Source organism: Acartia tonsa, chromosome 1 (genome assembly GCF_053477335.1).
Source record: "Acartia tonsa isolate MP-2025a chromosome 1, ASM5347733v1, whole genome shotgun sequence".
NCBI classification, from domain to species: Eukaryota; Metazoa; Arthropoda; class Copepoda; order Calanoida; family Acartiidae; genus Acartia; species Acartia tonsa.
This window is the reverse complement of record NC_137260.1, coordinates 23,570,692-23,598,467: the sequence shown is the minus strand read 5'-3', so window position 1 is coordinate 23,598,467 and position 27,776 is coordinate 23,570,692. Positions and strand designations below refer to the sequence as shown.

The 27,776-nt window shown below is 33.6% G+C and overlaps 3 protein-coding genes across 7 annotated transcripts in view; 2 read left to right on the top strand and 1 right to left on the bottom strand.

The window, feature by feature from the left end:
• The window catches only part of Ccm3 (programmed cell death protein 10 Ccm3), a 242,381-nt gene extending 220,582 nt beyond the window's left edge, over positions 1-21,799 (bottom strand). The window contains exon 1 of one of the 2 annotated variants that reach the window (XM_080155504.1): positions 21,772-21,799. The gene's annotated coding sequence lies outside the window, so the exon portion shown is untranslated. The remainder of the gene's footprint in view (positions 1-21,771) is intronic. The other variant, XM_080155497.1, reaches the window with a different exon arrangement.
• LOC145315501 (phosphoglycerate mutase 1-like) lies at positions 3,767-7,347 on the top strand. Its single transcript, XM_080155487.1, has 6 exons — positions 3,767-3,894; positions 4,461-4,583; positions 5,533-5,723; positions 6,066-6,181; positions 6,589-6,761; positions 7,236-7,347. Exons 1-6 carry the CDS (start codon positions 3,792-3,794, stop codon positions 7,289-7,291), a joined length of 762 nt encoding a protein of 253 aa, XP_080011613.1. The 5' UTR covers positions 3,767-3,791; the 3' UTR covers positions 7,292-7,347.
• On the top strand, positions 9,447-27,681 carry LOC145315423 (uncharacterized). 4 transcript variants are annotated; one of them, XM_080155408.1, is made up of 21 exons: positions 9,447-9,526; positions 10,047-10,141; positions 10,607-10,674; positions 11,057-11,132; positions 11,566-11,700; positions 18,575-18,692; positions 19,152-19,242; positions 21,049-21,225; positions 21,466-21,593; positions 21,889-21,958; positions 22,281-22,399; positions 22,586-22,689; positions 22,977-23,045; positions 23,171-23,246; positions 23,501-23,614; positions 23,908-24,017; positions 24,375-24,512; positions 24,911-25,146; positions 25,469-25,664; positions 25,803-25,913; positions 26,054-27,681. In XM_080155408.1, exons 2-21 carry the CDS (start codon positions 10,092-10,094, stop codon positions 27,321-27,323), a joined length of 3,456 nt encoding a protein of 1,151 aa, XP_080011534.1. In that variant the 5' UTR covers positions 9,447-9,526; positions 10,047-10,091; the 3' UTR covers positions 27,324-27,681. The 4 variants fall into 4 exon arrangements, with proteins under 4 accessions (XP_080011534.1, XP_080011541.1, XP_080011549.1 ...); XM_080155415.1 differs by lacking the exons at positions 10,607-10,674; positions 11,057-11,132; XM_080155423.1 differs by lacking the exons at positions 9,447-9,526; positions 10,047-10,141; positions 10,607-10,674; ... (2 more) ...; positions 18,575-18,692; positions 19,152-19,242 and adding an exon at positions 20,703-20,758.
• The last annotated feature ends 95 nt before the right edge of the window (positions 27,682-27,776 follow it).

Below are 27,776 nucleotides of genomic sequence, written 5' to 3'. Positions count from 1 at the left end.
ACTAAGATAATGTGGATTTAAGCTAAAAGTTCTGAAAAGATACTTGATTCTAGGATCTTAAGTGATATGATAATGAACGATAAACCACACATCCCCAATAATGATAGATAGAATAATATTTATTCTGTAGGTTAAAATTATTGGTGGAAAAGTTGAGACTCTGCTAGTTTTTACCGACTAATTAAAATTACCCATGTTTTTTTTAAGGCAACGTATTAGAGTATGTTTATAAAACTTTAGGAGCCAGTATCATTTCCAAGTACAAAATTAAACCAAGTTTAAAATTTAACAACATTAAATAAACATCCCTCTCCTACGACGAGAAATATTACCTAAATGGATGTGCTTGTGTGTGTGTATGTGTGAGTGTGAATTTAGTCTGCAGAAATAATTTGAAAACGTGATTTCTCTCTCCTTTCCTTTTCTGAGGTAATAGAGCTTCATTTCCAATCTTTAGAGTGAGTAAACCTATCGTGTATAAAGTCCACAACTCCACAAATGACATATTACTGACAAGCAGTTTTTCTACTTATGTTCTAGGTTTTCAGCCTCTCGGATTAGAACCAAACACACCTGACAACTTCATAGTCTTTTTGGTATGTAACTAATATAGATGTATTATCTGAAACATACAACGTTTCTCATTGCCAAATAAACAGATGTTTATACAACGGTAGAATAATCATAGATTTCGATGATTAATAATAGATTTAAACTTTATTGTAATTTGTAAAAATCTACAATTTCCAATTAGATAAGGGATCTCACCAAAGCATTAAAGGAGTCAAACATGTCATATAGTTAGATGAATCTGCACGAGAAATATAAGACATATATCTGTCATCAGAAAATCCTTTGTTTTTTTATTTTGTTAGTGAAATGACAATCCACGGTTAGTTTTTTATTAAATGAATAAGTTAGGGTACAATGTTTGGCACTTTCGATATAAGTAAATGATAATAACAAAGCCACAGAATACGATAATACCTTCAGAAAAATCGATGAAAATAGTTTTCATACTAAATTTTGGTTTTTTATATTTTTTCTAAAATGTCATGACAGAAGATGCAAAATGTCGTCTTAGTTTTTTGAAAGGATTAATCTTCTCTGAAATCTAAATTATCAAAATATTTTTTTTGGTAAATGATTATACGATATATGTCAAACATTTTATCAGAAAGAAATATTTAAAATTGTGAAGTAGAAACCTGAATAATTTTTCTTGTGGAAATAGTTTTCTGCAAATGTTGATAAACATATGTCTGCTAGCATTAAGATGTTTGTACTGCCAATACACGTTGGGTTTTATTTAAAGAATTTCTTTAAAATGTTTTTTTTTTACATTGTATACCAATAACGCAATATTTGCTATCAGAAAACCCCCGACTAAGACTCGCCTAAGACCCGATCTTTTAGGATTGCTTTGTAATTTACATTTTTGAAAGTCTTTCAACAGTATACACAGCAAATTCTCTCTTTTTTAACTAACTTTCCGAATAATATACCTAAAGCATTTGAATTGACAAAGGCTATGCTAATATTTTTACCATTCAAGTTTATTTAATATTCTAATAAATAGCGCAACCCTCCAAGTTTATGACTACTTTTCATGAACATATGATCTAAAGAATAAGCTCTGACGCAATGCCATATAAGGATATTATATTATTCATTAAAAAAATTGTTATTTTTGTATATATGTTACATTTTACAGTGTTTTGTGGCTCAAAAGAAAGACAATTAAAAATTATTTCATATTATATAGTTTAAATTACATAAGATAACCTAGAAATAGTAAAAAATTCCCTTTCTTTTTTTGTCACAAAAGAGAATTCAACAAAGATTTTCATTAAAAAACACCTTAGTGTAAAAATTAAAAAGTTTAAACATGGTCACAAAAAGATTCAATTAGTTTATTAAATGTTTCATTTTCAGCAAATGACGATTAATCTCTATTACAAAGAATAAAGTGTAAAAAGATATTCTCGTTTTAATTTTAAGCAACTTAAAATGCATTTTAATACCTTTTAATGATTTATTTTTTAAAACATCATTTTATAAAATGTTATTGATTTTTAAAGTTATATATTAGAATGTTTTTAAATTTTGTTAACATTTTGTTTTAAATGTAGAAAATTGGTAATTCTAAACATTCAAAAAATGATTTTATTAAATTTTCATCACTTAAATTGCATGTTTGATGAAATTTTCAACTGATAATTCAAGAAAAATCGTTTAAGTTTTATTATATTTTACTTTGAAATGTTAAAAAAATATATTATTGTCAAAAATGTGGAAGTTATACTTTCCTCAAAAAAAAGACCTAAAACATGCAAATTAACACGTGTAATGAGATTTTTTTTCTTTCAGGTTTAATTTTAAGTAATTATTGATATTTTTTGTAAAAAGGATTTTATATAAAAAGTTTTAAAACTCGAGTTATGTAGTGGTTCTAAAAAAGGTTGCGAATTTATGCAATTTTCTTGCAAAAAAAAATTTCTAGGATTTTAAAAATAGCAAAGGGTGTTATTAGACGTACTTACAGATACAATTGCTAAGTCATTTTGGCCAAACACTAAAATAAAGTTTTGACATCTGAGGGTCCAAGCGTGAATCCGAACCTGTCAATGAAAATTGACGGTCGGTGTATTTCGGCCATTCTAATAAATGAAGCTTTTTTTTTCCCGAGTCTCTTGTCAACATTCGTACAGACAGACATGTATGTATCTTCCCCTTTCTAGTTAGCAGACGGACCAACAGACAGGTGGACGGACGGACAAACGGAAAGCGAAGCTCAAGAATTGTGTAAAAGGATTTGAGTTTAATTTAGTAACAGCGTAGCTTTCTGGATAAAAACACGTCTTAATAAGAACTAGTTAAATCCTAATCATCTGACCAATACATTTCAAACAAGAACTACTTCAAACATACGTAGCGCAGCATCGAAATTAATAATTTTATGGACAGAATGATTTAAAAGTATGGGTTTTAAAGGTTTAGAAAAATCACGTATTGATTTGCTATTCTTAATTAGACTAATCTGTAAAGAGTAGTCATTTTTTATAAATTGTATTGGTTTCTTTTAGTAGATTTTTTTGGAGAGCCTTATATTCGTCTTGTAATGGATGTATGTATAATGAATATACGCTCTACCCATTCTTCCCTAGAGTTTGGGACAGAGCCACTTATCTTCAAGTAGTGAGTTGTAATGTCTTATTGTGGTAAAATATCTTAAACTGGTAGAACACTATGGTAGTGCTTTTCACAGAAGCTTGTTTTAAGTCTTAATATTGTTATATGCTATTTTCTGCAACACCCTTGTAAGCCCTACATAGTAATACAGGGAAAACACAGAAAAATGATATTAATCATATCATTAATTGACATATTAATTAGTTTTATTAGAGGTTAATTAAATGTTTTTTTTTCTTTTCTGTACAGTATACTTTGGATCAATATTTATCAAAGCAGATTCCTTCTTTATATTGTATATATATTTTTTTGCATTGAATTTTCATCAATATAAACACAAGGAAGATTACATTCATAAAAGATATTAGTTTACAGTACAAGAAAATCATAATAAAAGGCCATTGTATTCCCCTTTTAACTTTGTTTTGCAAAATAACATATTTCAAAACCTCTATTTTATTTTCTCAAAAAAAAATGAAAAAGAATATTTATTGAATTGATTTTGTGTATCTTTATAGAAATTTATAGAACTGACAAACTAACAAAGTATTAGGTAACCAATTTCAATTTTGCAGAGGTCCCTTCCCAGGATTTAAAAAATGGGTAAGACCTACAAAGTTGTGATGATCCGGCACGGAGAGTCCACCTGGAATCAGGAGAACAGATTCTGTGGATGGTTCGATGCCGGTCTCAGCCCCAAGGGTAAGTTGATCATTTTATTCGGTACTTGCGGATTGCCCCCATGGCATTTAAGGTTGGTAGGGGAGGGATAGGGAGCCGATCTTTCAATTTTAGTTTAAAGAAGAAAAAATTGGGAATGGGGGGATCATTTTCTTCTAGGAGTTATTTCTCTTTTTCAATATTTAAGATTGTGAATTAAATCACGTAAAAATATTGAATGAATATTATTATATAAATGTAGAGCTGTTTGGCTTATCTATTTTCATAACTTATAATTATTATTTTAAAAATAAGGATATTTTTTTTAACAACAATATTAAATACTTGTATCTGTGTCGTAATCAAGGATGTTATCTTTAATCAGTGGCGTTCACAGACCAAGTCTGGAGGTAAGGCCCCGAAGGATGCTGGTTACCAGTTATTATCCTTGTGTATTCAGGTATGGAGGAGGCCAAGTCTGGTGACAAGGTTCTGAAGGATGCTGGTTACCAGTTATTAAACTTGTGTATTCAGGTATGGAGGAGGCCAAGTCTGGTGACAAGGTTCTGAAGGATGCTGGTTACCAGTTATTAAACTTGTGTATTCAGGTATGGAGGAGGCCAAGTCTGGTGGCAAGGCTCTGAAGGATGCTGGTTACCAGTTCGACGCCGCGCACACATCTGTCCTCCAGAGAGCTCAGATCACTCTCAAAACTGTGCTTGAAGAAATTGGTAAGTTTTAAGCTTCGAACACAGCTCTAGGGGAGGGCAGGGTAGGTATTTTTCTTTCTTGGGCAAACTAAAACATAGTGTTAATACTTTACTACCCCTTTTCAATTGTAAGTGAGGTGTTCACACCCCTCCAAATTACACTCCCACTGTATTTAATTTCTATTGATAAAAAATTTATTTTGTAATGACATGCATTTAGAGTCTGATTTTCTGAAGCCATAATATGTAAATCTTACATGTTAAATAACATTTTCACAGTTTTGACCTGAACAAAACGTGAGGGTTGGGGCACGTTTTAAAATTGCCTCTGACGTTTATTCGACTTTAAAAAATGTCCTTTTCAAAATTTTTATGTTAAAAAGTGTACGTCATATGTTTTTGAAGGTTAGATTGTATAAACAAATATTCAAATTAGAAAATTTACCTTATCAATATAAAAGTATTGTCATAAAAAATGAGCTCAATTAAATAATTCTTCAATATGTAATCTTAACATTGAAAAAGTATTTAGTACAAGTTATGAAACATAAATAAATTTGTATGGATTTTTTATATCTCAAATCTATGGTTAGTGTACAATTATTTATTGAACGAAAAATAATACTGGATCATATAAAGAAAACAAAGTAATGGGTTTTGATAGATCATTTTAGGTTAATATTAATGATTGTCCCTCATGGTAAGGAAATAGGCCCCGCAGGGTTAGAGCCCTCCCCGCAGGGGCTAGAAATAGGAGAAAAGCTGCTGTGAAAAAAATTATTTAGGTTAATAATTAATATCAATAATTGCTCCGCATGGTAAGGAAATAGGCCCCTTAGGGTTAAAGTACCCCCCGAGGGGCTAGAAATAAGAGAAAAGCTACTGTAAAAAAATGCGAAGACTCGCTACTTCGTTTTCTTTCCATTATCCCAAAAATTCATTTCTGCTATTCATGTCAACCTTTTCGCAGGCCAGAAGGACCTGCCTACACAGAAGACCTGGCGTCTGAATGAGCGCCACTACGGCGGTCTCACCGGCCTCAACAAGGCGGAGACGGCGGAGAAACACGGCGAGGCTCAGGTTCAAATCTGGAGGCGCTCCTTCGACATTCCTCCCCCTCCCATGGAGGCGGGACATCCTTATCATGAAAATATTACTAAGGTAGGTCAGAACTTTGTTGAGTGTCATGTGTACCATCATGTTTAAATTATAATCACTTTTCAAACTTTAAGATAAATTTTAACCTAGATTTATAAATATTGAACAGTGGAGAAATTTTTGCACGAGTTTTACCTTATGAAATGCTGATTATCTTCAGTGTGCGAATAAAATAAAATAATAACCACATTTTTTAACCAATAATATGACTGGGTTGTTCCTACACTGTATTTCTATTGCCTGATTTAGAGAGTGTGTCTCTAGATTATCTCTATTCGTAAAACATAAATATTCTATTTTAAAGTTTTAAACCACAAAAAGTTGTAATAATATTTTTATGTGTAGGATCCCAGATACAAGAACGAACCAAATGCAGAGGAGTTCCCCAAGTATGAATCCTTGAAGCTCACCATTGAGAGAACTCTTCCATACTGGAATAACGTTATTGTCCCTCAAATTAAGTAAGTTTTAGAAGCGCAGCTACTCTATAACTACGTTGAATTCGACTTAGTCTATGCCTTTTCCAAAAACATCCAAACTTACCTTCTTTAAAAAAAGACTCTATATCTTTCTTATTATTTCAATTTAATATATTAAAATATGTAACAAGATCTTTATCTGTCTGTATTTACCAAAGGATCTCGCTGACCGCTGAACCGATATGGTTTTCTTTTACAGTGTAGCTTCTCATTGGTCCTGGGAAGATTTTAAACTATTTGGGGGGAGGGTACTACCATCCTTCAAAGATAAATCGCCCCTAGATAAAAAGGACCCCTATTTTTTTACTTTTTCTTTTAAAAGCTATAAATATTACCAATTCAATTGCCCCTAGAGACCTGCATTAAAACTAAGTATATTTTGTTTACAGGGCTGGTAAGCGTATCCTCATTGCTGCTCATGGCAACTCCCTCCGTGGCGTGGTCAAGCATCTCGACAACCTGTCCGACGACGAGATTATGGGCTTGAACCTGCCCACTGGTATCCCCTTCGTGTACGAGCTGGATGAGAATATGAAGCCCATTGTCTCCATGCAGTTCTTGGGTGAGTTGTTACAATGAATGTAGAATATGCATAGATATTATGACGGAAAAAATTGTCGTCAATTTAGGTTGCTAACACATCGCTTATTGGTTTGTTCGTTCATATAATAAGTGAGGAGGGGATTGGGGGATTGTTATTTTAGCCAGCTACAAAGTTTCAACTACATGATAATCTGGTGTCAGATCCAAGGAATAATAAATCCATTGTTGTTACATCTATAATTTTATTTTCTTCATAGATGCTTGGGGCAATGCCATTTATTTATTATGTATATACTAGTTTCTTCGACCCTAACTTCTAAGAGAGGGTGGGGGAGGTCATGTAATAGCTTAAAACCACCCAAATATATTTTAAAGCTTACCTGACACTTTAACCAATTAGGCCGTATATTATCGAGTTATTCTGCTTCTGACAATAAAATTTACTTTTAGTATAAGATAGCTTTTTAAAATCTCATTCTCAATATCTCTCTAGGTGACGAAGAGACAGTAAAGAAAGCTATTGCCTCAGTTGCTGCTCAGGAAATTTAAGCTTTTCAAAAATATGACAATTCATGGACAATACCGACCAATTATTATCAAGAAATTTAGGTTTCTCCAACTATCTATGTTTGAAAAGGTATATTTTACATTTAAAATGCTTATTACACCTTTATAAATTGTTTAAAAACTCAATTAATGAAACAAAAATTAACAGAAACAAAAAATACATTCTGATATTTTTTTGGAGTGGGGACAAAACACCTAATTTAAAAATGCCTAACTAAAAATGCCTAACTAAAAACACCTAAGTTTAAAAATACCTAATGTTAAAAACACCTACGTTAAAAACACCTAATTTAAAAATGCCTAATTTATAAATGCCTAATTTAAAAACGCCTAACTAAAAATGCCTAACTAAAAATACCTAATTTTAAAAATGTCTAATTTTAAAAATGCCTAATTTAAAAATACCTAATTCTAAACTATCTAAAGGCCTAATTTAACAATGCCTAATTCTAAAATATCTTTTTTTCACTAAAATACTTAAAATTTTGGTAACATGAATCCAATTGGCTGATTGTTCTTGCTAAAGGATCCAATATGGTTTATCTTTATAATAAAGCTTCCCGTAGGTCATGGGAAGATTTGTAACGCTTTTGGGGAGGTTACAAACACCTTCCAATGAGAAATCGCCCTTTGAAAAAATCCCCCCCTCCCCCCGTTTTTTTCATATTTCTTCAATCTTTCTTTATAAAACTAGAACTGAAATGGGGGATGGTCAACTATCACCACCCAAGAAACCGACGCTACGGCTACTTAGGTTATGGAAGAAAGCAATAAAAATTAAAATCAATTTTCTTTGTCCCTCAACCTTTGATTTTACTAATTAATTCATTTCTCATGTGAGGTGCCACAAACTAATCATAAAATTTCATTTTTAAAAGCGAAGCTTTTCTATAATTAAGGTCGGTCCGTCCGTACATCCGTCCAGTTTTCTATTTCAAACTATATTTTGAAATTTTGGAGGGGGTTCATAACTCCCCCCCCCCCCCCCAGACTAATTGAGAGGACTCTAGGGGGTGTAGCCGCTGGTTTAATATATTCAACAACAGTTTTAAGATATGCTAAAAATTAGGTTTTTTTAAATTGGGTATTTTAAAATTAGGTATTTTTAAACTTAGGTATTTATAGTTAGGTGTTTATAAAATTAGGCATTTTTAAAATTAGGTGTTTTGTCACATTAGGCATTTTTAAAATTAGGTATTTTTAAATTAGACATTTTTAAATTAGGTATTTATAAATTAGGTGTTTTGTCACATTAGACATTTATAAAATTAGGCATTTTTAAATTAGGTATTTTTAAATTAGGTGTTTTGTCCCCACTCCATTTTTTTTATGCGTGCTGTCCCTTTCTTATACAACAACAACAACACACGCAAATGCCTGTCTGCGCGTTTTGACCGCTCGCCTGTCGCGCCATTCTTGAGAAAGGATCATCATGTCATATGATATCATGAGGAAGGGGCATGAATTGTTACTAAGCGTCGGATATTTACATAAGCCTTTCTTTTTCGATGGGGGAGAGGGGAAATTTTTCCGGTTAGATAATCTACAAACAGCTGTTTCCGGACGTAAGAATTCTTATCTCAAAGTAGAGATGAAACAATGGACCCAATTTTATTTTATAATTCTAAAATAAGCAGGATGATTTAAATAACTTTTGATTTATACACTTTATTCCTTACAAGCTATACTCTATTTATTGAAGGTGTACTTTACCAAGTTTCTAAATCTAATTTTATATCCTTGAGATTTCATATTAAACCTTTTAAATTACAAATGAAATTTTATATTAAGAAAAGAAAAAAAAGAGTACTAAAATATTTTTTTGGGGGTTTAGAAATGTATGTTTTAGGTCACATTTCTTGATGATTGACTAAACCTTGCTCCAAGATGCCTAAAACACAATACTAAACTTCCCTTCAAATTTACAATTCTATTGGCTAAGCAAGCTTTATTTTTGTATAAGATAATACCATCTGTACAGCTTATACCAACAACGAAATTAATAAAAACATCAAGAAACCTATACGCAACTTTCAGCTTTCATTAGGGGTCAACACATAGTAAAATTGGCGACTTTTTTAGCTGCACCCTAAATATTATTTTATATTTATTTCGCTTGTTGGCTATACCTTATCCCTGCCATCTGTAAATCTATTATTTTAAAGCTTGAATTAACCGCAGGGTAAGGCCAAGAAGAGCGATGAACCAAAGAAAGAGGTAATTTTTTTATAGTAATAAACAAACAAAAAATACCTTCCCCTTATTTTCATTTTTTTTGAATAAGGAAGGGGATCAGTGCCTAACAAGGTGCTTTTCGTCTTCCATCTATCGTTTACTGTCTGTTATTATGTTTCTGAGTCAGTGTATTTAAATCCCTGTATGTCTCTTTATCAATCAATCTATCTATCTATCTAGGTAGCTGATTACAAGAATATTAGCAGCCTAGTGTCACACCATGTTATGAAGTCCTATCAGATATCTATCTATCTATCTAGGTAGCTGATTACAAGAATATTAGCAGCCTAGTGTCACACCATGTTATGAAACCTAAATCAGATATCTATCTATCTATCTAGGTAGCTGATTACAAGAATATTAGCAGCCTAGTGTCACACCATGTTATGAAACCTAAATCAGATATCTATCTATCTATCTAGGTAGCTGATTACAAGAATATTAGCAGCCTAGTGTCACACCATGTTATGAAGTCCTATCAGATATCTATCTATCTATCTAGGTAGCTGATTACAAGAATATTAGCAGCCTAGTGTCACACCATGTTATGAAACCTAAATCAGATATGCAGCCTGTTCTTGATTCAACCTGTGTTAGGTAAACATTTTATTTTTATTACAAAATATTACTACAGAGATTTTCCTCTTGTAAAAAATCTTTGAATGCAAATTTAATCCTTTTTCGTTTATATATCCTTTGATACATTAATTTTTAAGCAATGAAGGATTATCTAAATCGTAACATCAACCTAAAAATAGGAGGTAATTGCTCCTATGTCAAGATAGGCATAGACGTCCAAAGGGGGGGGGGGTTGAATAGGTGTTTACCCCCCTCAAACTTTGAAACACTCATTGTAACTCTCAAAATTTTAAAAATGCATTAGATAACCCCCATCAAACAAAACTTGAACGTCCTTGGTATAACTATGTGAAATTGAAATAAAAATTATTTAGAACAATCTTCCATACCTACCTTCCATAAATACACAGTATATTTTACTTCAATTAACATATGTAAAGACATTAGTTTGATCTAAATGAATCATGACCCCCTAATTTTCAGGGCCTTGATGGAGCGTAAGTTTTGCCCCACACCCACAGTCCAGGGACCTCCTGTTAAACAGGCTAAAGGTACTATTTAACCCTGTTTCGATTATTGCAATTAAAAGCTTACATTTAACCCTGTTTTGTTTAATGCAATTAAATGCTCCTATTAACCCGGTTTTTTTTATTGTAATCAAACCCTGTTTTGGATAATGCAATTAAATGCTCATATTTATCCCTGTTTGTAATGTATTATAATACAGATTTAAGGTTCTATGTAACCCTGCATAAAAGTTCCTTATTTGCATTTTCTTATCCCTGTCATTTATTCTTCATAGGTTTTGAAATTTCTTGATTAATCTTATATTTGATATTATGACTTATTTTTACTATAGATTATATATTGTTCAATAAAATTCACTATAAAACTTTAAAACTTTAAATGACATCTAAATAAAACTGTTGGTAGGTATGGAAGGTTGGTCTGCTAAGTATGCTAAATGGGAGAATGATTACTCTACTAGCAATGCTGTTCAATTTGGAAAGTAAGAATAGTTTTATACCAAATCATATTATCAGGGATCTAAAGGGATAAGACAATAGCCGATAAATTGTTGTATATCCCCAATGATGTTTTATAAAATTACTTCTTCTGTAGTTTACAATAGTGGTTGAAATGTTTGGACAATCAGTTAAATAAATTTACCAAAACAAAACCCACTAAAAGTACCCAAAATTGTTAAGCCAACAAATAGGAAAACGTTGTTAAAAAACTGTGGGGACTGGCGTAATAAACAGCCCATTGTCCCCTTCCTTCCTTTGATATTCTACTCAAAATAATATGTTGTCTTTCCTGTAAGAAATATAACATTAAGTGAAAACAAATAAATTTATGTTATTAATATTAATATTATAAAAAAGCAACTAATTATCAAATAAAGATTATTTATTTAAAAATCAACATTTAATTTTTTCTAGAGCCACCAAGATTGGTATCAACGGGTTTGGACGTATTGGCCGTCTGGTGCTGCGCGCAGCTATTCAGAAAGGTGCTCAGGTTGTTGCTATCAATGATCCCTTCATTGAGCTGGACTACATGGTTTACATGTTCAAGTAAGTAAAACTAAGTTTTAGATGTGACACTTTCTAAATTTTCCCTGGTAAAAATTAGAATAATTTCCAGTATGGCTTCGAAACCGAACAATATCCGCTGCACATTGGGGCATATCAGACAAAAAGGGGATTTAATTATTTAGAGCCCGAATTTCTTGTTCAAAATGTCAAATTAGAATGTTTGAGGTCAGGGAATGCATTTCTTAACTTATCAGAGTAGTATGAAAATTTTTCAGTAGCGCAGCTACTCTATCACTAGCTTTTTGGGCCCTTTAAAGTGTATCTATGTCAATTGTAGTCCGATCTTAGTGTTGAAAGTGTCAAATTAGGGGTTGTTGGGGCCTGGGAATTCATTTCGGTAGAAGGGGAGGGGATGGTGTAAAGGGGGTGGATGGGAAATCCTTATTTAGTCAGCTACAAGTTTGTTCAGTGATGATAAATCCATTATAAATGTAGGCATGATTGACATCAATTTTTATAAACTAATATCTATATTTATAATGAAATTATGATTCTTGTTTACTGTTTATCTGTATATTAACCCTTAACAGTTAGGGGGAGGGGGTCATTTCCCCCCCTCCTCCCCTTTGTTTTTTCTATCATATTTTCTGTGTGTGAAAGATAGAGGGCTATAAATCAGGAATAGGTATAACCAACAAGCAAAATAAATCTAAAATAATATTTGGGGGGCAAATGGAGAGGTCGTCAATTTTACGATGTGTTGCCCCCCAACGACAGCTGAAAAACACGTATAGGTTTCGTGATTTTTTTCCGAATTAATTTCGTTATTGGTAGAAGCTGGCTATAAATGAGTGACTTCTTAACTATGGCTATGCCACATAACTGAGAGTTGGAATTTTTTGAATATCTCCAGCCTGGCGGGCACTGCATGCCAGCAAACTTAAACAAAGCCTTTTATCTTACTAAAATATCATCTAGTAGTAAACCCTTATGTAAAATATAGGTATTCAAGTCAATTTTAGGTTCCAGGTATGATTTTGAAGGTCCTGATCCTCCAGGTCTATAGAAATCTTTAAAAGCCTCCTGTGACCGCAATTTTTGACTTCAAATTTTAAATTTAAAGTTTTCCCGCCACCCGCCGACTGCGGCGGCTGGCAGCTGCCAAGTACAGCTGCAGCCGCCAAAATTTATGTTTTGAGATTTATAATATAAAATTTACATAAAGATAAACATTTTCTGAAAAAATTGTATTTGTAGCTTCAAAAAAAAGAAAATAACAGCTTTTTGAAATTTTTAAGTAAAAAAGGACCTAAAAACAAAGGTTGTTGAATAAAAGAGCGAAGTAAGCGAAAATTGACTTTGAATCACTTGTAGTCAGAAATTCATTATCAATCAGGGGACCTGCAAAAAGAACCCCCTCCCCCCCGACCGATAAATGTGCGACAAGGGGCCCAACTGTTAAGGGTTAATTAACAAACATGGATCTAAGGGACAAAACAATGACCGATTAATATATGTATCATTGTATATTGTATAATGTATATACCTACTACATAATATTGATACATCAAATTATATTACGAAATTGATTACTGTAGATGACAATTAGTGATTGAAATATTTCAACACTCTACTTAATGAACCAAGCAATAAAAAATCAATAAAACTTCCTAAAGTTTTTAGGCCAAAAAATATAAAAATTTTATTTTAAAACTTTGGGGACTAGTGTAATAAACAGCCCAATGTCCCCTCCCTTCCTAAATAAAACTGCAGATTTTAAAATGAAGACCAAGTAATTACATAATTTAAAAACAAAGCATTACCAATAGACAGACACATAACACTTGCTAATTCCAATTTTAATTAATTATAAGAACACCACGTTATTTGGAAATTAACTTAACCTTTGGGACATTTGGCTGTTTATAACACTAGTCGCCAAAGATTTACAGTTGTGTGTTAAAATGTTTTTAGTACTAATTTTTATCTATACAAGAGGTAATTTTGTGTTTTATAATTGGGAATGTACATCAATTATTTTTACCTTTGTCTTATCCCTTTAGATCATTGATAATGGTAATAATCCTTAGAAACAATTATTTAGTTACATTAAAACTTCGAACATAAAGAGCCCCTCCCCACCATTTAGTGCAATATCTATCATCTATCCATCTATCTAGTGTGGTAAATTGCAAAATCCATCTATCTATCAATCTATCTATCCATCTATCTATTCATTTATATATCCATCTATCTATCCATCTATTTATCCATCTATAAATCCATCTATCTATCTATCCATCATCCAACTATCTATCTATCTCAACCTCTAAGGAAAACAATAAGGATGATACAATTCATAAGTAACGAAGCACAAAAAATCTACTGTGATAAATTGCGAATATGGTCAATTAAAGAGCAAATGCTTAAATGTAATAGTAAATTACATACTGAATAGCTTTTATAGTGTTTCCAATTTATCTAAACACTCTAAAATAATAGACATAATATACGTGGATATTATAACTGGGTAAATTTTGTTGTCAATTTAGGTTGCTAATTTAGTCCTCATTTATTGGTCAGTTCTTACGTCCAGTATGAGGGGAGGGGATATCGTTATATTAGCATGCTGGAAAGACCATTTCATTTTAGTTGGAGAAAATATGGTGCAACATGCATGTAATTATATATCCCTTATTAAGATTCTAATTTCGGGTTGTTACAATATTGACAGGAAGAATTATCTTATAAATTAGCGCAGCAATATCAAACTTGAAAAAACCCATATATTTTAGAGGTAAAATAAAGCAGGGATTTAATGAAATAAAACAACTATGTTATTAAATTTTGACTTTGAAAGCATTTTCTTACAAAGTTTTTGTGCACCCACCTTCAGAAAACAGGCAAAAAACCCCTACGGGGGGCGCGGGGGGGTAAATGAAACCAGTACTGGCGATTATAATATGTCTTTTGGTAATCAAATATCGCTTTTTTAGCCGGTGGCACCCGGTGAAAACATGTTTCCTGATACTGTCTACTTAAATGTTGATTTTAAAACAAACAAAAATAAACTAAAATCTTGACTTCAACTAGAATTATTTAGGACTAATATCTTCAATTTGTGCTTTTTTCTTTTATATTCTCAATATACATGTAATGCATGACTCAACAAAAGTTATTTTGTCTAATTACGTTAATTCTAAGAGATTTTATAATACTTTTAAAATTGTTGGTGAAACACACAAAATATGCCTTTTTCTGTAATATGGATATAATAATACTCATAGAATGATTAAAACTTGATTTGGGCAGTCATATGTGAAGTTTCAAATATTATTTTGACTCTGTAAATGTTCAAGTTAGGGCAATAAACGGCTAATTTTCGTTTTATTTGGGGTCCGTGGGAAAAAGTCTGATAATATCGGGTGTAAGGGGTTTATTATTATATTTCCATATACGAGTATATACTGACCCTTGTCCGAGAGGTGTGAAATAGTCCAAAATATAGGGGATATAAAATATTAAAATTCTGTAATATCTCACTACCCTTCTGGACAGAATATAAAATATTTTTTAGCTAAATATCATGTGATTTGCATGATTAGGAATCACGGAACCTTGGCATATTTTCTAGAACTTTCTTGGCTTTTTTTGTAGCTTAACGTTAATTAAAAAATACCGAAATTATAAGAAGCAAAAAGCGGTGCATATTTTCTAACCCTGTCGGGTAATCATTAAAATTTACTTTACCTAACCTAACCTAATCTTCATAAGCTACTGTGAACGTACGATGAAGCCCGCAACTTCGTTTTTCTTTCCATGATCCTAATTTTCTACTAATACTCCATTTGCAAAATATGCGAATTTCCCAAAACTGCTTCTGATAAAAATTGTTTTAATACTTCTTTTTTATATAAAATAAATATGATTGATATTATTTTGTTTTATTATCTTGATTAATAGCTTTACTAGGGTGATAACAGATATAGTTCAAGGAGCTAAAGGTATAAGACAATGAGCGATAAATTGATGTCTATCCCCAATGATGATTCACAAAATTACCCCTTCTGTAGATTAGATTTAGCGGTTGAAACGTTTGGACACTCAATTTAATGAAACAACTAATCAAAATTCAATAAAACTCTAAAGTTGTTAAGCCAACGAATAAGAAAACGCTATTATAAAACTTTGGGAACTTGTGTTATTTTTTTGCTAAAATTATTAATCTTCCTTAATAACTATAACTTTCTATTATCACCTTCCGGCTTGTTATTTGGGATGTGTGGAGTGGAAAATTTTTAACAAGGATGACAATATCCATTAACGCAAAACATTAACATAAACGTATAAGTATATTTAGTATAATCAAAATTATAAGTAAGTATTCTGTCCGTCTGTAAAACACGGGCCAAAAGCCTTCATAGCCGACGCCAACATATATCTTTTATTTTAATTAATCCATTTACGGTTTACCCTTTTATACAAATTATAGAAAAGCTTCGCTTAGTTAGAAGGGGAACTTTTATCTATTACCATATGTTTTTGTTATTTCTTGGGGGGGGGGGGGGGGGGGGAGAGGTCAAAACTCAAAATCATATATATCAATCGTCATATAGGGGATTTATTTTTTTTTTGGGGGGGGGGGGGGGGTTAACTTATAAAGCCTAGGTGTCATGTTATCTTCCCCTTCCCCCACCCTCATTTTGGTCAACCCTTCTTAAATAGGGAAGGGGGGGGGATGGGTCAAAACTCAAAATCATATATATCAATAATATTAAATAAATTTCCTATTTTAATTTTGATAAGACAATGGCTGATAAATTGGTGTAGGCATTTAGGATATTTTCAATTCTAATCAAATAATAATAAGAAAGAATTTTAATGTCTGTGGAAAGCTGTTTATGATAATGAATAGTTATATTATTATATTTAGAGATGAGAGGGGAATTAAATTTATCCTCAAATGTCCTATCCTCCTATCCTATCCCAACGCAACGCCAACCCCTTTCCCTCTATGGTAAAGCGAAATATGATACGGATAAATACTACCCCCCCCCCCCCCTACTTTCTTTCATGTGTGTTTACTGTTTTACATTAAAATTAACAGGATGTCTGTTTGTCCGTAGTTGTACTTAAAATATATTAAATGTATAATTAATAGATAAATAGCTAATTTTCATCATTTATGCATCATTGTAAAACAACCCCCCCCCCCCCTCGCCGGAATTCATTAAGAATATGATATCCTGGACCGGCTTTGTAAAGTCACAGGACACGTATGATATCTATGTTTATAGCCCCCCCCCCCCCCCCCCCCCCCCCAAGGAGTGGAATAAATAAAGTATAGCCGTTTCCTAGTTTAATTTTGATAAGACAATGGCTGATAAATTGGTGTATTAAAGGATGCAAACTTTTTTATTTTAATATCCGTGGAAAATTATGGAAAATGCAGCGGATATTAATTGGTTTCAAAGCCATACTAGAAAAGCTTTTCTTTCATTCAGGGTTCGGCAGCCATAGTCTCTGTGGCTTTTCATATTGAAAAAAAGGCAAACAACAAGTCAAGTCATGACTAACTTTTAAAATCATTGGAAGAAACATTCAAAAAAAATACACTTAATTAAAGAAAAAAGTTACACTTACATGACAACATACAATGGCCGATAAATGATGAGACACAGTCTTGCCCCATCTGTAGATAAAATTAGAGGTTGAAAAGTTTAGACACTGAACTAAATGAACAAACCAATCAAAATTCAATAAAAGTCCCTAAGATCTAAAGCCAACGAAAACATAATTAACAAGGATGACAACATCCATAAAAGCACTGAAACGGTAGGACAAAAAGACATTAACACTTGTATAGTGTCAGAACTGAATAATCAGAATATAAATGTATAAGAGTCGAAGCAAAATTGAACGGAATAAGGAAAAATAGATTATATTTATTTCAGTACTTACGAGATTTAGTGAATATACATCAAAAATATATTCACCAAACCTTATTCTAATTTAGCGGGTTTTGAAATATTAAAACATATTTTTTAATATTTGTTGACCAGCTGAGAAGGTAACAAGATATTACCCTCTGTTAATATATATTAGTATATTCAGATTTTCAATTTAAATATTCCCCTTCTATGTGTTAGGAAATATACAGAAAGGTGTGAAGTTTGGACTTCCGGGGTACATGGGATATTAAGAAATTTTAATATATTTACGGGAAAATAATATTTACAAAATATTGATAAACAGTAATATTTCACTACGAAATCACCCTAGTTTTGATTTATTTAATATTTTTCAAGAAATATTCAAACTTCAAATTTGGGGGTGGTGAATAAAATCCCCTGGTTGCCCGTATGTTCGCTGGATTAGACCCAGTTTTAAGCCATTCTGAAAAATCATGTATCGTATCGAATTGTAACAAGTTTTTTTATGAATAACAGAATGTATAATCACAATAATAAACCAGTTTTAATCTTACAATTGTACATTTTCATATTCGCGGAAAGCTGTTTTAATACGATGCGATAAATAATTATTCTATTTTTTTTTCATCGAATGTTTACGTTCAAATAAACTTTATTGCTCTATGTTTGCAAGATTTAGATACATTGCAAAATAAAATACACACATCAAAAAGTATTCTGCGTCCAAATTGCCCAGTCAAATTACAAGCTATTTTTTACTATTGCTTTTTTTAATGATAACTTTACTTTATGTTATTGTAAATTACTTAAACATTTATTCAACTTCTACTGGTAAAGTTAAAAGAAAATTAACTTGTTTATATTACCCCTTTGCCTTATTCAGGTATTTTACAAAAGAAATTATTAGTTATAGAAAATCGGATAAAACAAGAACATATATGTCGGCAGAAAGTACAGACAAAAAATTTAATTTTGTTCAGGCATGATTCCACCCATTTCGGCTTCCATCGCAGCGGTGTAGAAGTGAGCAAGACCAGCTGTGGCAAACTCAAAGTCAATGGAATGTGCATCAACGTTTTCTCTGAGAGAGATCCCAAGGTTTGTGCATTGATTTTTATCCAGAGCTGGATCTTTAAATCATTTCAATGGTGCGCTAAATCACCCCGCGCAGAATTAAAATGATTTAAAGATCCAGCTCAGGATGAAAGCCTTCATAAAAGTGTGGCTCTAAAATCAGATGATAGAACAAACGAACATTTACACTTGTGTCAGAACCTAATAAGGAGAATATCAATTTACAAGTCAAGTACATTTGTATATAAATTTGTTGAAAAATTCCTTGAGTACATAATACTGTTTAAACACACACACAATTTAAGGACTTGATTATAAAGATGCTGAGATTATGATATTGTATCTTTTTCTCCTAGGAATCATTATTCCAAAAATCTGAAAAAATAGGATAATTATAAATTTAGGTTTTCTTTGAAATATAAAAAAGCAGATGTAAATATTAAGATCTAAAAAAAATATATTAAAACAAATCTCTTTTTGTAGAACATTCCTTGGGGAAGTGTTGGAGCGGACTATGTTGTTGAGTCTACTGGTGTCTTCACTACCACTGCTGCAGCATCTGCTCATCTTAATGGTAAATATTTATATGTTGTTGAGTCTACTGGTGTCTTCACTACCAGTGCTGCAGCATCTGCTCATCTTAATGGTAAATATTTATATGTTGTTGTGTCTACTGGTGTCTTCACTACCACTGGTGCAGCATCTGCTCATCTTAATGGTAAATATTCATATGTTGTTGTGTCTACTGGTGTCTTCACTACCACTGCTGCAGCATCTGCTCATCTTAATGGTAAATATTTATATGTTGTTGAGTCTACTGGTGTCTTCACTACCAGTGCTGCAGCATCTGCTCATCTTAATGGTAAATATTTATATGTTGTTGTGTCTACTGGTGTCTTCACTACCACTGCTGCAGCATCTGCTCATCTTAATGGTAAATATTTATATGTTGTTGTGTCTACTGGTGTCTTCACTACCACTGCACTGGTGCAGCATCTGCTCATCTTAATGGTAAATATTTATCTGTTGTTGAGTCTACTGGTGTCTTCACTACCACTGGTGCAGCATCTGCTCTTCTTAATGGTAAATATTTATATGTTGTTGTGTCTACTGGTGTCTTCACTACCACTGCTGCAGCATCTGCTCATCTTAATGGTAAATATTTATATGTTGTTGTGTCTACTGGTGTCTTCACTACCACTGCACTGGTGCAGCATCTGCTCATCTTAATGGTAAATATTTATATGTTGTTGAGTCTACTGGTGTCTTCACTACCTCTGGTGCAGCATCTGCTCATCTTAATGGTAAATATTTATATGTTGTGTCTACTGGTGTCTTCACTACCACTGGTGCAGCATCTGCTCATCTTAATGGTAAATATTTATATGTTGTGTCTACTGGTGTCTTCACTACCACTGGTGCAGCATCTGCTCATCTTAATGGTAAATATTTATATGTTGTTGTGTCTACTGGTGTCTTCACTACCACTGCTGCAGCATCTGCTCAACTTAATGGTAAATATTTATATGTTGTTGAGTCTACTGGTGTCTTCACTACCAGTGCTGCAGCATCTGCTCATCTTAATGGTAAATATTTATATGTTGTTGAGTCTACTGGTGTCTTCACTACCAGTGCTGCAGCATCTGCTCATCTTAATGGTAAATATTTATATGTTGTTGAGTCTACTGGTGTCTTCACTACCAGTGCTGCAGCATCTGCTCATCTTAATGGTAAATATTTATATGTTGTTGAGTCTACTGGTGTCTTCACTACCAGTGCTGCAGCATCTGCTCATCTTAATGGTAAATATTTATATGTTGTTGTGTCTACTGGTGTCTTCACTACCAGTGCTGCAGCATCTGCTCATCTTAATGGTAAATATTTATATGTTGTTGAGTCTACTGGTGTCTTCACTACCAGTGCTGCAGCATCTGCTCATCTTAATGGTAAATATTTATATGTTGTTGAGTCTACTGGTGTCTTCACTACCACTGCTGCAGCATCTGCTCATCTTAATGGTAAATATTTATATGTTGTTGAGTCTACTGGTGTCTTCACTACCACTGCTGCAGCATCTGCTCATCTTAATGGTAAATATTTATATGTTGTTGAGTCTACTGGTGTCTTCACTACCAGTGCTGCAGCATCTGCTCATCTTAATGGTAAATATTTACAAACAATAACTATGTAACTGGTAATGGTAACTATATTAACATTCTTATATAAGAGTTGAAATTCTCAATCAAGTACAACACTATTTTTCATAGTTACAATTTTAATGAGTCAACTGGAGTTTCTTACCTACCCTCCAAATTTATTTTGTAATTTGTCACAGCTTGAAATAGGCCTTGCTTAAAAAAATGACAAAACCATTCTGTAGGAGGAGCCAAGAAGGTTGTAATCTCCGCCCCTTCCGCTGACGCCCCCATGTTTGTGATGGGAGTGAACCAGAACAAGTATAGCCCGAGCATGAAGGTTATCTCCAACGCCTCCTGTACCACCAACTGTCTGGCCCCCCTCGCCAAGGTTATCAATGATAACTTCAAGATTGAGGAGGGTGAGTACATCTTTTTATTTTTTCTTCATAAATTTTCCTAAATTCTTCTATGATTTAGCATCTATGCTAATGTTGAAGAATTAATGTTATTAATTTCTTTAAATTCTTAAATATATCACTTACAAATTTTTTATATTATCAAGGAGAACAAATTAAAGCAATTAAACTTTAAAACTTTGTCGAAAGTTTTTCTTTATATTGCACTATCCCTAAAAAACGACCTAAGATCTTTTTGTTAAGGTCTGATGACTACTGTGCATGCTGTAACAGCCACCCAGAAGACTGTGGATGGTCCCAGTGGCAAGGACTGGCGTGGAGGTCGTGGAGCTGGTCAGAATATCATCCCTGCTTCCACTGGCGCTGCTAAGGTAAGGCTGGGCCAATGGTCAGACCTACAAGGGCTAGGCCAATTGCAGCAGCTTCATACATAGATGCTTTAAAAAACTATTCACTTAAAAAAAATTTTCGATTAAATTAAAAAGAAAAAGTCTACCTAATCTTTACAAAATATATTTCAATTAAAAAATACTCATTAATATTGCATCTCTTAGTGAAGTGAATCAAGCAAAATTAGTTTTGAAGGTCAGTAAAGATGCTGTTAGTATATTAGGATTATTTTCAACAAAATATGCAACAAAACATAGGTAAATATTTGATGTTCAGGCTGTTGGCAAAGTTATCCCAGAGTTGAATGGTAAACTTACTGGCATGGCTTTCAGAGTTCCCACCCCAGGTGACATTTCAATCAATTTGTAACAAAGCTCCTAATGCAACACTTTTTTACTGGCTTGTCTAATTAAGAAGGAAAGTAAAAAAGTACAATTATAAACTGGTTCTAATCTTATAATTGTACATTTTTATATTCGTAGAAAACTGGATATAATACGATACGATACATGATTTTTCAAGGTGGCAGAGAACCGGTATTTTTCCACCGTATATTAATCGGTTTCAAAGCCATACTAGAAAAGTTTTTAAAAATCAATTTAATAATAAAAAGAACTTGTTAACTCACTCAGCAGTGTAAGCATTTGAAATTAAATTTGATTTTTAAGATGTGTCTGTTGTTGATCTGACTGTGAAGCTGGCCAAGCCTGCCAAGTACGCAGATATTTGTGCTACTATCAAGGCTGCTTCTGAGGGTGCCATGAAGGGAATCCTTGGTTACTCTGAGGTAAACATATTACATTGCTACCTTTGGACAATTACGTTACAAAATCTAAAAAGATATCCAGAAAACCCGCCAAAATTGATGTTTAGATTAGTGCAGACTAATAAAATGTACAGATACTTTTCTTTTAAAATTGAGGTGATTAATTTTTTCTCATTGCAGTACCTTAAACCATTCTTGTAATTTCAGGAAGACCTTGTGTCCACTGACATGACTGGTGATGCTAGATCCTCCATTTTTGATGCCAAGGCTGGCATCCAGCTCAGTGATACCTTTGTCAAGCTTGTTTCATGGTAAGCATTTCATACCTAAAGACTGAACTTTAAAGTAGCTGAACAAAGTGTCTCAAAAAATCAGCCTTGTGACGACATAAAAATGTGGGATTATCCATCTGTTTTGAGGGAGTTTCCTCAAACTTCTCCTCTCATCTCCCTCACTTTGTGAGACACTTTGTCCCAGCTATCATTTAATTTGTATAAAAAAGACGACATTCAACATCTGGAAACTAGGGACAAAAACAACAGGCAATCTCTTACCTAGCATTTAAAAAAATATTATGTATAAAATATTTCAATTTAAGGTATGACAACGAGTTTGGTTACAGCTGCAGAGTTATTGACCTCATTGCCTACATTCAGTCCGTTGACAAGTAAGATTTTTAAATCATTATTCAATTGCAAAGTTTAACAATCAAATTAAGCCATATTTGCTGAAAATATACGTTGTTTAAGTCTATTAATAGAATTAAATAAAAAGAATTGATTATCTTTGCAGGGAGTGTGCTTCAATGTTTTCTGGAGTGTCTATGGCCCCTCCAATTGAAGTCTTCCAGCTCGGCAGAGACTTCCAGGTAAATTGCTAATCCATTGAAATACAATGGTGAAAAATGAAATGCCCAAGTCCCTAAAAACTAAGTTAACCTTTCGTTTATAACCAACATTGTTTAATTTTTTCCTCAAATATACTTCATTTAAAAACTTTTATTCTCAATAAGATATTTAAGGGATAGGGAAAAGATCACAAAGAATAGTTTGCCCAGATTTTGTAACGTTTTTCTTCAAAACTTGATAGCCAAACAAAGAATTAATTTTTTTTTATTTTTAGGCTGACACCAACCCCAAGAAGGTGAGCCTGGGTGTTGGAGCGTACAGAACTGATGAAGGTAAACCCTGGATCCTCCCTGTTGTCAAGAAGGCGGAACAACTTCTGGCTCAACAGGTATAAGCTTTTTCTTGGTAAGAATTTTGATAACTTTTACTATGTAGTTCTGAGAAGCCTTTGGAACTAAGATTAAAGATATTATTTTTTTTTTAATTAAATTATTTTTCAATTTGAAATACATAAATTGATTAATTTGATGAGAGATCAATTCATGTGTATGATCATAACCTGTCTTTGGTACTAATTATTTCCTATGATAGAAAATTAGGTTGTAGATTAATATAATACTTTCAAAAACAATGTCAAAAATTAATGTTTTGCAAATTAGGGATTTATTTATGTTTGTTTAGGTTACTGAGGAAAAGATCAACCACGAATACCTGCCTGTCCTTGGCCTGGACAGCTTCGCCACAGCCGCCACCAACATGCTCCTCGGAGACAACTCACCCGCCGTCAAGGAACAAAATATAAAACAATAGAGCAATATTTACAAAATAATCAATTAATAAAAATAAACGTTTATTCTTGTAAATAAGATTAAAAGATGTGTTTAATCATGCTACAAAAAACATACATTCGTATATATTAAGGTTTTCTTACTTTTGTATTATCCATTATCTCCCTCTCTTTCCTTATTTTATTCCTTCTCTTTCTTATGACCAATGAGTATCTGCTCTTTAAATTGTCCGTTTGCTTTTACATAATTTTTGTGCTTCTCTTTCACTATCTATGTATGTTGTAATCCTTGTTTTTTATATATTTTCTGAACCAATTGACTATATGATGATCTATTGCTTAATATTCTATGACAACAGGAGGGTCGTTGCTTCGGTGTGCAATCCCTCAGCGGCACTGGTGCCCTCAGAAACGGAGCAGAGTTCCTGCAAAGAATCCTGGGAGCTGACACCTGCTATTATTCTACACCTACCTGGGGCAACCATGGCCTTATTTTCAGGTAAATTATTTTAGCAAAAAAATAATTTGTTAGATTTTCTAAGTAGTATTTAGGGGCATATGAGGGAAGAGGGAGGGAAAGTCAAACCTTAACTACTAATTTTTTGTATAAAACAAACAAATTTCTTTTTATGGTGGGTATTTTCAGGGGATATTTCTTTTCAGAGGTTGGGGTACATCCATCAAATAGATATGAATCTTCACTGCACCTATTAAAGCTTCACTATAAGGGAGAGCCATATCGGTCGAGCAGTTAGCGAGATCTTAAGCTACAGACACACAGACAGACATCCCGCTATTTCATAAATGGAGATATGTACATCTGACTGTAAAATTTTTTTTTCTCAGTAATTTAAAAATAATATAAATCAATGGAATAATTGAAACTTTTCTGTTCAGGAACTCAAACTTTAAGAATATCCGTCAGTACAGATACTGGAACCCTGTTACCCGCAGCCTCGACTTTGCCGGATTCCTGGAGGACCTGGAGGCCGCTCCTCAGGGAGCTGTCATCATTCTGCACGCCTGTGCCCACAACCCTACTGGTGTAGACCCTACCAAGGAGCAATGGAAGCAGGTTGCTGATCTTATGGAAAGAAAGAAACTGTTCCCATTCTTTGACTGCGCCTACCAAGGTAACAGACTTATTAAACTTAAGTGCTTAATACTTAATAAGCACAAAAATATATCTCAACAGATTTTTTTTATGTTTGAATAGGGACTTTCCTTTTTTGGAATACTAGATTGACCACTCTTTAAAGCTGGCATTAGTGTCTACCAAATAAATGTTACAAAGTTACCTGCCAAAAATAAAAGATTTTTTACTTTTTTAAAATGCAATTACCAGCTTCCTATTATTCTGATTTATTTCTGTTTGTCCATTTTTGTATACAGATATTTACCATAGATCAACTTTTATTGACTTAAAGAGTAGCTTTTCAATTAAATCCTATATAGGTTTTGCCTCTGGTTGCCTGGATACTGATGCCTGGGCCGTCAGATACTTTGTTGACAGAGGATTCGAACTTTTCTGCTCCCAGTCTTTCTCCAAGAACTTTGGCCTGTACAATGAGCGGGCTGGCAACCTTACTGTTGTAGTCAAGGATCCCGGATGCATTGCTGCTTTTAAGTCCCAGATGACCCTTATCATTAGGTAAATATTTCAATTTTGGCCTATTATCAGTCAATTTGTTAAAGGCTTAATTTTTAGAACAAAATATCAATATATTTTTTTTAATTTTTACTGTTGATACCTTACAAGAAAAAACACTAATATATCATTATATTTCAGAGCCATGTACTCTAACCCTCCTGCCCATGGTTGTCGTATTGTGGACACAGTCCTCCAGAATCCTGCACTATTCCAGGAATGGAAGGATTGCATCAAGACTATGGCAAACAGGTAAACATTTTGTGCGTACCCCTTGATTTTTCCATTATGCATTGTTAATTCAGAACTCTATAAATGCTTCTGTAATTTTTTTAAAAAACTTTAACATCTCATTAATTAAAAATTAAAAACTAAAATTTAAATTATTTTAGAATCATCAGCATGAGAAAGGGACTGCGTGAGCGTCTTGAGAAGCTTAAGACCCCTGGAGCCTGGAATCATATCACAGATCAGATTGGCATGTTCTCCTACACTGGTCTCTCTATTGAACAATCCACCTTCCTCATCCAGGAGAAGCACATCTACCTGTTGAAGAGTGGTCGCATCTCTATGTGCGGTGTTACCCCCGGCAATATTGATTATGTTGCTGAAAGCATTCATGAGGCTGTTACCAAAATCAAGGCCCCTGCCCCCAAGGCACCCCTTGCTCCCAGCTACAAGAAGCCAACCAAGACAGTTCTGATTACCGGTGCTGCCGGCCAGATCGCCTACTCTCTCATCTACCAAATTGCCAGTGGTTATGTGTTTGGCTATGACCAGCCTGTTAACCTACACCTGCTTGACATTGCCCCTGCTATGGGTGTACTTAATGGTGTTGTTATGGAGATTCAAGATTGTGCCATGGAGTTGGTCAAGAATGTCATTGCTACAGATGATGTTGCCGTTGCTTTCAAGGATGTTGATGCTGCTTTCCTAGTCGGTGCCATGCCCAGACGTGAAGGTATGGAGCGCAAGGACTTGCTGGCTGCCAATGTTAAGATCTTTAAGGTCCAAGGCCAGGCTCTTGATAAATATTCCAGCAAGAATGTCAAGGTCTTGGTGGTCGGCAACCCCGCTAACACAAATGCCTTTATCTGCAGCCACTATGCTCCCTCTATTCCCAAGGAGAACTTCAGCGCCATGACCAGGCTGGACCAGAACCGTGCCACAGCCCAGGTCGCCAACAAGCTCGGCCTCAAGATTGATGATGTTAAGAATGTGATCATCTGGGGCAACCACAGCTCCACTCAGTTCCCCGACGCCAGCAAGGCTGTGATTAAGGGTCAGCCAGCCAGCGGCATGCTTGACAAAGCCTGGGTGCAGGGTGACTTTGTCCCAACTGTCCAGAAGCGTGGCGCTGCCGTTATTGCCGCCCGTAAGCTGAGCTCAGCCATGTCAGCCGCCAAGGCTGCATGTGACCATATGAAGGATTGGTTCCAGGGAACCTCTGCCGGCAGCTTTGTGTCCATGGGTGTCTTCTCAGACGGCAGCTATGACACACCCAAGGGTGTTATGTTCAGCTTCCCTGTCACCACTTCCAATGGCAAGTGGGAGATTGTGAAGGGACTTGAGATTGACGACTTTGCCAAGAAGATGTTGGCCGCTACCGGCAAGGAGCTCTGTGAAGAAAGAGAGGAGGCTATTGCTGTCTGCAGTGCATAATTGATTAAACATGCGCGCCCAGAAATACCCTCGCGATAAATAAGATCCTCGCTAAAAAAATTTTAAGTTTGATTTATTTTAAAAAATGCTTTACAAACCAAGGTCCTGGGATTAATAAATAAATCAAATGTGTTATACCTATATTATAATCCATTGTTATATTACTAAAGAAGCATTGATAATCTGATAAATCTCGCACAAAAGTTACCATTATATTAGGTGTTTAGATTATAGAGTATTATTATTTTTTTGTTTTGTTGAAACTATATTCTTGCATTATATAAATTTTAAAGTCTGTAATTTTAGACTTAAAATATGTTAAATAATATTATTGTTGAAAATAAATCTTAAATTTTTATATTTTTTTTATTTAGTTGCATTAAAAATATGAAAATAATACTTGGGTTTCCTAGACTATTGGAAATTGGAGTAATGTGCTGGCAAACAATTTTA

Excerpts from the sequence above, each read along its gene's own strand:
- LOC145315423 (XM_080155408.1), top strand. The coding sequence starts at position 10,092 with ATGAAACCTAAATCAGATATGCAGCCTGTTCTTGATTCAACCTGTGTT. Across the intron at positions 11,133-11,565 it reads AATGCTGTTCAATTTGGAAA|AGCCACCAAGATTGGTATCA; the intron begins GTAAGAATAGTT and ends AATTTTTTCTAG. Across the intron at positions 23,615-23,907 it reads AACAACTTCTGGCTCAACAG|GTTACTGAGGAAAAGATCAA; the intron begins GTATAAGCTTTT and ends ATGTTTGTTTAG.
- LOC145315501 (XM_080155487.1), top strand. The coding sequence starts at position 3,792 with ATGGGTAAGACCTACAAAGTTGTGATGATCCGGCACGGAGAGTCCACC. Across the intron at positions 4,584-5,532 it reads AACTGTGCTTGAAGAAATTG|GCCAGAAGGACCTGCCTACA; the intron begins GTAAGTTTTAAG and ends ACCTTTTCGCAG. Across the intron at positions 5,724-6,065 it reads ATCATGAAAATATTACTAAG|GATCCCAGATACAAGAACGA; the intron begins GTAGGTCAGAAC and ends TTTTATGTGTAG.